Below are 11,956 nucleotides of genomic sequence, written 5' to 3'. Positions count from 1 at the left end.
TGACAGATTCGAAATTCAAATGTAATATTTTTTTATAATTAAGTGTAACAGTATTTATGGCCAGACTAAGTATACTTCCCATATATGCAGACTATGCAGCCAATAAGCAATAACATTTCTTTATATATACGAAATTGGCACTTATCCCAAAAAATAAGCAACGTGTACACATCCTACTCAGGTAACGAACAAGTATAATTACCAAATGTGTTAACTACAGGGGTTGAATTGCCATCGGTCACGTGATGTCTTCATCCACTAAACTGTAATTGACTGTTGTTGCCGTAACCGCTGACGAATGTGCACTTAGAGTGTACGTAAATATTAAATATTTAGTGGATAGTGTGTAGTGACTGGGGTGTCCACACGGAACTAAAAAGACTAAGGGACAGTTTGACGTTTTGACAAAATCACCGACATCCTACTTATCATTTATTGGCATATTAGTTATAAATTTTTTTTTTATTCTAACTGATACTTAAGTTAAACTGAACATATCCAGAAGAATTGAGACTTGAGCGTTTTATTGATGTTGGCAGCATTGGCTGATAGTATCTTCTAGTCTTTTGGAATGATTGACATCGAATTTTTAAATTCTTAATAACAGGATCCTTCCTAATTAAGACCACAGATAATATAATACTTAACTAGGTATGACCAAAATCTTTTGAATACTGATATCATTGATTTCCATCTAATTTTCTTATAACCACATTTCTTAATTAGCCATACCTGCTTTCAGTTTGTTATTGGATTGAATGGTTTGGGTTGAACCTGACTAAATGAATAAGAATACTAAGTTTTTTTTGTATTATTTATTAGTAAAAAAAGTTAGTTGATTCCATATTTAACGTAAGCAAATTCTTTATTTTCAATTACTCCACTACGTGATCGATGAAATTAAACATAAAACTTGAAATTTAAGCCACTTTATTTCTGCATTCAAATTTTCCTTAAAAATATAAACACCGGATGCTGATTAACGCTCATCTTACAATACAAAACCAGGGGAAAAACTTTGCAACAGTTCACCTGCTGATTACAAAAAAACGTTTAAGCTAATCTGTTCAAAGACAATTTATGAGTCGGCAAAAAAAAAAAAACACTAACGTCTCAAACACAAAACTGGAGTTGGGTTCATCAACCTTGCAGTCCACTTGTTCACATCCACTTAAAGCGAATACAAAACCACAAAACAATTTCTTCTGGAGAAATGACACTTTAAAACCTAGCAGTGTGATGATAACTTCAGCGCATGACGAAAGTGAAGATTGATTCGATGACGTCATCCAGATCTTTGCTGAAGGGCGATAACTGGGGTTCATAGCTCGAGAGCCTCTTCTCCTTGCCGTCGACCAAGAGCTGACAGTTCGGCCCAACTATCGTAACATTGTCTCCTGTTGAACGTCTCTCTATTGTTATGACGCCGCCACTGCCCACCAAGTTAACCGTCCCATAGTTCTCTTTGATTTCCAATCTGCAATCGTTGCCGATAACTTCCACATCACCCTGATTGCATTGTACGCGAATGATACAATTATTCCCGACCACCTTGAGACGAGACACATTCGTCTCCATCGTAACTTTTTTCTTGTTACCGAGAACTGAATACTTCTTCATGTTTGCTTACTTTGCGATACGTGTTGTAGATGCAAGATTTGGGTAGCGAATGATGTGAATGTGGAACGCGCGTGGTATATATGCCCGCGCTGGCGCAAGTCGTACGATAAGGGAACTCCCTGGCATGTGTCACTCATTGATCGAAACTCGAACCTAGAGCACCGTCAGCACGTGGAACCGATTACGCATAACGTAATATTAGCCTTGCAGAATATACACGGTATTGAATTACGAAATTGTCGTTTATTTATTCAAATCAATTGTGACGCTACATTTGGTAGTTTATTCGGGTTCAACAGACACAAAATAAAAGTGACCTTGATGTATGTTTTATTGAGGAATTAAGATTAAATACCTTTATCGAAGATACGAATTGATTTTAAGTTCTAATTGTACACCTTGATGGTTAAAATATCAACTGGAGGTCGATATCGAGTCGGGTCATTGTCCGTTTATATACGTATAGAAGCAGGTACCTACCAATTCATTTAAATTAGTATATTTGGTTACATAATTTCAATTATACTACGTCATTTGTTGTGGATTTTTTATCGCGAGGCATCACCGTTGCTAACCAATATACGCCTAAAGATAAATTGGAATGTTTAATTAAAATATAATCGCTTGAACAAAATGTCCATAATATATTTAAGTCACTTAGATCTTAATCGTCTCAAGGTGAAAACATGTATTCAGGATGCTATAGAATAAATAGTAGCATACTAATCGGAGGTTGTATTCATACACCAATATACGTTTTTTGACATTGAAAGACCCCAAAACATGTCCTATCGATTCTGAGGTGCTATAAAGGCATTGTAATTAATAATTTTTTAGCACTAAAATAACCATGTCAGTAGGTACTTTGATCTAGTTTTCAACTCCGATTCTGAAATGAAACTCAGAAATTTAGAACTCAGATATAGGGTTCCTAAATCATCATGGTTACCGTATAAACGATGCTTATATTCTAAGAACATCATTAATGGGTTCTGGTGATACGTTTGCAATGCATATTGAGATAATTTCATGGGTGAAAAATGGTAATATCCCGTCTCCCGAACATGTAAAACACTATTCACGCTTCTTATTAACCGACTTCAAAAAAAGTTTCCAATTCGACTGTATTGTTTGTGTTTGTTACCTACCTCATATATTTCTACTTGGTGAACCGATCTTTATGATTATTTTTGTTTGAAAGCTAGTGCCTCGCATTTAGTCTAGTTGTGATAATTTCAAAGCGATGTAGACCTGAAGACAGTGAATTGAATGAAGTAGTTGACATTAATAAAGTGTAAACACCTCTGTTTACCATTGTGATCAAATCTAGAAACTTATATAGTTACAATAACTATGCTTCTACATCCTACTAATCCTTCCTACTAATATTGTGTGATGTGTGTGTGTGTTTGTTGCTCTTTCACGCAAAAAATATTGAACCGACTGCAATGAAATTTGGTACGTAGACAGCTGGACAACTGGAATAACATATAGGCAACTTTATATCCCGATATTCCTACGGGATACGGACTTACGCGGGTGAAACCGCGGGGCGCAGCTAGTATTATAATAAAATAGCAATATTGCATAAGAAATTAATAATACTCATACAATATTATACAATCCCGAGGTATTTATGACATGCTACTTATTACAGAAACAGGATTTAGTCTTACGACATTGAGATATTTTTCAAGGCCCTGTGAATACAATGCTTGTACATTATATAATGTTGAACTTTTACTTAACACAGTGTTTAGAAATGTCAAAATAACACACCAGACATTGTATTATATAGAATTAATTATCACTATTTTATTTCATACATTTGCTATTTATTTCGTATTGCAAATCACAGTAACACCGCGGGTATAATTATCCAATTATTTACGTTATAAATACTCATATATACAGATATGTACATAATACATATCGGTACAATACACTCCCCGAGGATCGGCGTGAAATAGAAGCAAAAACCCTGGCTTCCCCCATCAATCCCTTCTTTTGTTCCTGATCTTTTACAGTCGACATAAATTTTCAAGGAATAAGATGTCTGCAAATGTTGGTGATAGCGCTTACCACCAGATCTTTTAGCGATTATGACATAAAATATGTTAAAATACTGACATTCATTCATCAATTACAGTGATGTAAGCATACAATTACAAGTGTCACTACCCCACATCCGTTTTCCTTAACCAATGACGAAGTAAATTCATGCAAATCTGATCATAACATCTTTACGTCACAACTTTACAGTGTCAAGTAGGTACCTTCTCGGTAATTCTTATCAAAATTTCGGATAATTTCAGTATTATAGCAGGTTATATCATTGCTAGTCATTCAATTCGATGAATAACGTTTGGATGTGCGCCAACATTTTATTTATTTCAAGACAACGACGGAGATATTTAAAAAAAATATATATTTTCGATGATAAAAATGTTTATTATGTATATCTTATGTAAAAATAAGAACTTATTATATAATTTCGCTGTAGATAAACAAAGTTTCAAATTTCCAATGACGTAATTAACGTATTCGATATCCAAATAATCCCATTTAAAATCACCGAAGATATTTTATTACCGCTTTGATGATCGAACCAAAACATCGAAATAAATTAACAATTTTCCTGTAGAATGCTTGACGTTGACTCATACACCTTACCAAATTGATGTAATCTCTACCCTGAGAAAGGGCATGACTCATGCGTGCCCAGACGATAGGCGGTAGGCCTCATTATAAGCAAAGAACAAAAAACGGCCAGACAGGCTGGTACCTGACCATAGAGAGCGATCGTAGATGTGACAATTCTCATTTCTTAGTAGACACCTATAAATTGAATAAATTTGAAAAGAAACTGAAAAACCAATGTACCCTACCCTGCAAATCGATGGTTAAAAAAAATGTTTTCACTTCTAGGAAGATAAGTTTTGACGAGCACAACCACGACTACACTAGCGACCATAATATTAGCTTATAACATGAACAGTTCAATTAACAGTTTACAATTGGCTAACATGATTGCGCTGTATCGTTTCAACAGACAATCTTGTATCAATTCTTATCGAATTATATTTTTAAACTAATTCCCTAATAAGATAACATGAGCATGTTAGGTTTACACCAATAATTTTGTAATATAATGTAGTGCTCTCCTTCACTAATCTTTGCCATTGCAAATATTGAATGCGTCGTGCGTCCAACGGTTTAATAGAATAAGGCTGGTGACTCATGCGCCGGCGCATAGTTCTTATTTATCAAATCGAAGAAATGTAAAAACACAAGGAAATCGCGTTTACGAGGAATGTTTATTTTTGTTGCGTTGAATCGACTTCCGAGTGCTACTTAGGCGATGATAATTTTTTCATTAGAAATTTTCAGCTGTTACAAGTGGTTTCAAACAGTAATGACGGGGAAAATCATTATAAAAGCCCCGTACTTTTTATCTCACAGGAAAACTACGAGGTAATAAGGAGCATTTATCGATTTTCGGATTAAAACAAATAAAAAAACCACAACCAAATATGAAATGTCAATCTCTAAAGAATGCATCAGTACTCAGTTATGTATATATGAATAAGCTAGTTAGCTTTTCGCCCGTAGTCAAAGGTATCACACTGTCTTGCAGGCATTGCATGGATCCAAATGCAGGGAACTGCATGGTTCTCGCGGGATTTCCGGGATCTTAACTATTCAGTGTCCTTTTTCGGGCCTATAACTGCCTTTGTTACAAAAATTCAATCCAAATTGGTTCAGCGGTTTAGGCGTGATGAAGAGAAGGCAGATACTTCCACATGTATATTATTATAGTAATACTATTCCCCGTTTATTTATCGATCTATGAAGCTGTTTAACACAAATTATAAGCACGTTGTAAAGAATGTTAACTCAATTTTTGCTGAAGCCATATTATATGTTGTACATAACTAGATTAATCCACTCCACGTACTAGGAAGTTCTATAGATCAATGTAAAATAACTTAACTTAAACGGAGAGTTATATCTTAAAAACGTAAAATACGGGCGAAGCCACGAGCGCAAAGTTAGTTGATTACATTATGAAACATTCGACCAATATTCTAGACAAAATTCTTCCATACAAATATTCTTATCGTCTTATCACTGACAAATGCTTTTACGATATTTGTACTGTAACAAATTCCAATTGAGTCATTGTTATTCGTTACGCATAAAAGTTTATCATAATTTGTTCTTATTTTTGACATAAATACGTACAGCATTACTGAACAAGCCAGTATTAAAATTACTGCACTGAAATTTGCAAGCAACCGAGCAAAAAGCTGTGAGAACATTTTGAACTTTATTCCTATGTAAATAAAGTTCAAAAATCGTACTCGTCAAAAAGCGTGGTCGCTTTTCTCGTGCAATCGTAAAATATTTTCGAATATTACACAATATCTAGTAATAAATTAGGCAACAATTATTTAAATACCAACACACATTTTGAATAACCATAAGGTAATAATTATATAACCAAAAAAATAGCATAACGTTCTTTACATTGATCTCTTTCCAATAGTGGTTGAAACCACATACTCAGGTGTGTCCCTAATAAAGTCACTTAATTTTAGTAAAATATATATTGGCTTTAACAACAGGGATCACAAACATAATAAATGATGAAAGAATTCATAAACGATCGAGTAGTTCCTGCGATTAACGCGCTCAAACAAATAGTTTGATATTATTATTATTGAAAGTGTAGTTTAAATAAATAAGTAGTATACATCTCAGTATCATAAAAGCAACTTCTGCCTAATTAAATATTTCATTACTTATATGAATCCAAAACTGTGATCACTATCGCAACTCACTAATAAACTTAAAAAAATTGTTTAAAATTATTCCTTCTGCACAATATTTCGAGCATATGTCTTAAATTAGCAACAAATATTTTAAGCCATTTTTTCATTACCCAATAAAAACTGACAAACAAATGAAACAACAAACATTACTGTATAAAAATTGTATATTTTTCTAGATGTTTATCTATAGACTAGTTACTTAGACGCTAAATACAGCCAAATAATATTTGTAACTTGTTAGTGAAATGTCTACTTATTACCTGAATATAATTGTATAAACAAATGATATATATAATATTTAATTTTCGATACATAGCTATGTAGCTACTACGTATCAAATAATAATTTTATTAAATTAATGAGTTCAGAGGGAAAAATACCTTTAATTGTAATCATAAAAACGAATCAACTGTAAATTGATTCAATCGTAACAAATATTAGCTACATAAATTATTATTACTACAAAATGCACCTCATTCATGGCGTGAACATAATTTAATTTTCATTATAACGTCTAAAATACCTAAATAAAATAATTATTTTCTAACAAAGGTTACTAACGTTCCCATCAAACACAAAAAGAATTACGCCAATCGATTGAAAAGCCACTGCGTTATCGAGCATCATAATAAAGAAAAAAAAATTGAATTGAGAACGTTCGAACGTTTTTTTTTTTTTTTGGAACGTCATTAAAATAATAGTATTTGATAATAGTTATATAAACTCATTATTTATGCATACAATTTAAAGTAAGGTTACATAAACAAAATATCATAGTTTAAAAATTCTATAAATTATATTGAGGCATTCATTTACTCCTTTATTATTGATTTAAATACTAAAAAGCCGTCACTGAGATTTCCTACTGAGCATTGAAATACTTATCCTATAATTACAGAATAATTATTATAAATTGTTGTAAAACAATTACATTAAAAACAACCTGTATTATTTCCATATTCTAAGTTAATACCAAATTTTAAATATGGATAAATGCCAATATGCATTAAGATTTGAGATTCAATTGAAATTACATAAGATTAGTTTAAAATTTGGCGAAACTCTCACTAACTTGTGTTTATTGTATTTTATATTTAATGCAATACATTGTTCATTTTAGTAATAAATGCTTATACTACAGATTGAGTTCATAATTAAGTCATACAAAAATAAATTAATTACTTACGATACAATAAAGACAAACATCACTAAAGTGAATAGTGTCTATTGTTCTTAATATAAATATCATATTACATAATCAAATCACTATATTACTAATATACAAAATGACAAAATGACACAAATGAAAACTACATACGCACAATTGAACTATTGTTGCAATTCTCAAACAGTACACAATTAAGTTTTTTGGTTTAAAGGGAGCACAAGAGCTAAATTGATGCACGCACACATTTATAGAAACAATGGCCGGCTCTATCGGTACACAGGACCGCACGCAGACATGCGTACCTATCGTCGCCCATAAGTAAAAATACACGATTGGATAAAAAAAAATTTTCATTTTCACAATTCTTGAGTGTCATTTGAGAATATTATTCAATATAATATAAGTTGCTACGTCGAACAAAAAAAAATTTTGGCAAAATTTGTCAGAATTTCTAATGTTTTAGAAGTGCTAAAAAATAAACCAGTGAAAAGTGTTGCTAAACACAAAATGTGTTTATTTTTTTATTTATCACAGTAATTAAAACAGCATCATTATCTATGGCACACGGCACATGGCATTATCTATTTGAACCTTACATATAAACAGTCAAAAGTCTGGTAAATGATCAGTAAAAACTGCAAAATTGAGTATTGTTTGAGAATCACGGCCGGTTTCACATCTTCTACTTTCACCATTCTATTCAGCATAGCCGTTACAAATTATCATACAGGCTATCAGATACCGTCCAAACGCATGGCACCGGCCCTTACCTACTAAAATCACTACTAAGAATCTATTCAATCCAAATATGGCAATAGATAATCGTCCACAATGCTCACGTTCATGTGCCAATTGAAGTGATTGACGCCGGGTACTGTGACCACGTGGAGACGTCCGCTCCTGTCCAACGCTCGCAGCCCAATGCGATCCGACGTGTATATGTCTTGACCGCGCATCTCTATGACCGTTTCGTTCGCGTTGTAATAGCCGAATTGGCTGAAAAATGTGAGAAATTACATATATTATATATAAAATTCACGTGTCACAATTTTAATTACCAAACTCCACCGAAACGGCTGGACCGATTCTTATGAAATTTTGTGTGCATATTGGGTATGTCTGTGAATCGGGCAATATGTATTTTTCATACCCCTAAACGATAAGAGTAAAGCAGAACAGCGTTTGCCGGGTCAGCTAGTGTTTTATAAAATTTATTAAGGTTTAAATATAAAATATACTTTGAATTAAATATAAAATATAATTTAAATAAATATTTAACTCACAAAACGAGAACATAAATGATATTGAGAAATTATGAAAGAATAGAATAAATTTGATCACGAGGCGGGATTCGAACCCTTCGTCTTTTTGTTCCTCCTGTCTGGATAGTGTGGGCTACTTTTCATCCAGGTTCTACGCGAGTGAAACCGCAGAGTACAGTTAGTGAGAAATAACTAAAAAAAACTATTTGTCGGTACTTACCTACTCTGCCAAGGTGTGATCACTTGATCGTCGGGTCCTCCAATGAGGACCAACCTCTTCAAGCGAAGTAAGTTTGATTTGAATTCGTCTGATTTTTCTGAACTGAAAATTTTTAACGTCATTGTTAATATAATATACTGAAGAACTTGAATATTGCGTATAAAAAAAAAACCTTCATTAAAAATATTTAATCGCAATGAACGAATCAAAAAAAGAAAAAAATTAAATACAAAATACATCATAACACTTCTATTTTATCCCCATAATACTAAACAAAAACATATGGGAAAAACAAAAATAAAAAAAACAAAAGGACAGGTTCCACCGAGATTTGAACTCGGATCGCTGGATTCAGAGTCCAGAGTGCTAACCATTACACCATGGAACCGTTGAGAAAGCTTCCGAAATTTTATATCAATTGCTCTTCACATATGTTCGTTCACAACATTAATTTTACATTTCACAATTAAACATAAGAATACAGTACGATAATTTTCTTCTACATTTTGTATTATGGAACGAAAACTTGCTTAAGTTAAAAAAAAAAACTTTCCCCATTTTGTTATTGACAATCAAACAATTCAAGAAAATGTCAAATATAATATATTATAAGAACATTAAACTTACGCGATATGATTATTTATGTAGGGTAGATAGACGCTATACTTTTCATATAAGGGTTGATGATATGGATCCCTCCAATAGTTACCCACTGAGGTGTGTTGGCCGACCCGCGAATAAAACAACTCATATGCCGAATCTTTCACTAATCCGGGAAAGACAATGTGTAAAAAGCCGGCTGAAATTGAGATAATAATTGTCTTAATAATAAAATACATATGTTTCTTTAAACACTCTTTGTTTTAGGAAACATCGGTTGAGCGAAGAAATATGTAGCAATTAATCAAAATATAAATGCAACTTATTCTCCATATCTTAATATATATATAAATTACTTGTAAAAGTTGTTTGTCAGCAATGGATCCCTAAACTACTCAACAAATTTTAATGAATTTTGCAAACAATTTTATCCATCTAATGACTTCCCAATCGGAGCTGGGGCATACAGCTAGTAATAAATAAGAAATTTGGGTTGCTTTCTAAGCTTGAATGACCCGTTACATCTAAATATCCTATGCTTATATCACAATGAATGACAAGAATTACAATTAGTAGATATTATCACCAAAATGGTTATAGAAACGGTTTATCTACCTCCATATTGTCCAGCCTGCGGTGAACTCAGCGATATAAAAGTGTCAACAGTCACATTAGGAAAAGTCTGAATTATACCGCGAGCTACCAGCCCACCCTGGGAGTAACCTGAAATAGAAAAAATATAATAAATTCAACTTTTAGTTCAGAGCATATTATTCTTAAGTTAAGTCCACTTTTTTAAGACTATTTGAAAATATTTTCTTCCTGTAAAGTTTGTTTGTGAATGGATAAATGGATGTTTGTTTGTCTTGCATGCGAAAACAGTTTATCATATCTGTATGAAATTTTGTATGGATATAGATTATAGTTTGAATTAGTACATACATTTCACCTTGTACTATGAACCCATTATTTTTTTGTAATAACATACGAGTAATATACTCTTCATAACGTTTTTAAACACTGTTTAAGGTAGAGGTACAATGTAGTATGTATCTATCATTTATTTTATATCATACTAGCTGCACCCGGCAAACGCTGTTCTGCCTTACTCTTATCGTTTAGTGGTATGAAATTAGATGTTAGCCGATTCTCAGACCTACCCAATATGCTTACCAAATTTCAGAGGAATCGGTCAAGCCGTTTCGGAGGAGTATAGAGACTAACATTGTGACACGAGAATTTTATATATAAGATTAAATTGCAGATTTTACTTATTTGATAGATGTTCTATACTAAAATACCATTAGGTAACTAATGGAATTTTAGCACACATAAATGTAAACATCATGAAGATTACTTGTAGTAATACATATTTGTCTTTTAGTAATTAAAAACTTTTTAAGAAATTAAAGATTTGTCTCCAGTCTCCCCATGACCATGCTCACTGTAAAGTGTTTGAAACGTCAGGTTAATAATATAATGAATAAATAGCATATAAAATCCGTTTAAAAGTCTTTAATTTCTAAAACGTATAATACTCGCATAAAATCAAACACACTAAAATAATATTAGTCTTGATTAAATTCAAAATGAAGGCAAAATAAAAACAATTCTGTGATATTAAAAGTTCAAAAAGATGATGTTACAAATAAGCCAAGGGAGTGTTATCTTAATATATTTGTTTATAAATTCATAATGTAGTTGTTTTCATATTTTGTTGAATGAATAAAAGGTTCATTGAATAACATTATAATTGCGTAGATGACAAAATTATAAACATATATGTTTATAATATTGTTAGATGCATTATAATAATTTATAGACACTAAACATTCTACTTATGTTTTATAATTTAAATCACACTGAACATTGTGATGCAATAAAATGCATCAAATAAATATGGTATATAATACATAATATTGCAAAAAAATAAATTATTAAACTTTATGTTGAGAAGATTATATTTAGATGACATTATTGTTCCTAAAGTGTTCTTATTTTAGGTCCCAGCCAATACTTCTGAGAGTCAATATAAAGAAGCATATCCCATAGATTGCTTACACAGTAATAAAGAGAATATCAATAAAGCAATATCTTTTATTTCACTCCATCCCAACCTTAAAGAGCTGTCGAGCAAGTATGACTAGCAGTGACTAGCAAGTTAACTTTCTGATCTAGAAATACCTAGTCTTGCCATAAATATTGTAATAAAGAAAAAAGAAAATTGTTAACTGCAAATAACATTTATTAC

The 11,956-nt window shown here is 32.1% G+C and overlaps 2 protein-coding genes and 1 non-coding gene across 3 annotated transcripts in view; all 3 read right to left on the bottom strand.

The window, feature by feature from the left end:
* Positions 1-916: 916 nt before the first annotated feature.
* LOC119828844 lies at positions 917-1,665 on the bottom strand. The gene has a single exon (XM_038351133.1). The coding sequence runs from the start codon at positions 1,618-1,620 to the stop codon at positions 1,249-1,251; it is 372 nt and encodes a 123-aa protein (XP_038207061.1). The 5' UTR covers positions 1,621-1,665; the 3' UTR covers positions 917-1,248.
* A 5,535-nt stretch (positions 1,666-7,200) lies between these two features.
* Positions 7,201-11,956, bottom strand: part of LOC119836227 (lysosomal thioesterase PPT2 homolog) — a 7,058-nt gene continuing 2,302 nt past the window's right edge. The window contains exons 3-6 of the mRNA XM_038361537.1: positions 10,321-10,428; positions 9,733-9,904; positions 9,106-9,207; positions 7,201-8,619 (exon numbers count right to left, since the gene is read on the bottom strand). Coding sequence (XP_038217465.1) covers positions 8,421-8,619; positions 9,106-9,207; positions 9,733-9,904; positions 10,321-10,428 — 581 coding nt within the window. The 3' untranslated portion in view covers positions 7,201-8,420. The remainder of the gene's footprint in view (positions 8,620-9,105; positions 9,208-9,732; positions 9,905-10,320; positions 10,429-11,956) is intronic.
* Positions 9,422-9,493, bottom strand: Trnaq-cug. The gene has a single exon. It is a non-coding gene; the product is annotated as a tRNA-Gln (tRNA).

This window comes from Zerene cesonia, chromosome 1, assembly GCF_012273895.1.
Source record: "Zerene cesonia ecotype Mississippi chromosome 1, Zerene_cesonia_1.1, whole genome shotgun sequence".
NCBI lineage: Eukaryota > Metazoa > Arthropoda > Insecta > Lepidoptera > Pieridae > Zerene > Zerene cesonia.
The sequence above is the reverse complement of the archived record's forward strand: the minus strand, read 5'-3'. Positions and strand labels throughout refer to the sequence as shown.

What these genes read in the sequence shown, in the direction of transcription:
- LOC119828844 (XM_038351133.1), bottom strand. Translation starts at nt 1,620, where the DNA reads ATGAAGAAGTATTCAGTTCTCGGTAACAAGAAAAAAGTTACGATGGAG.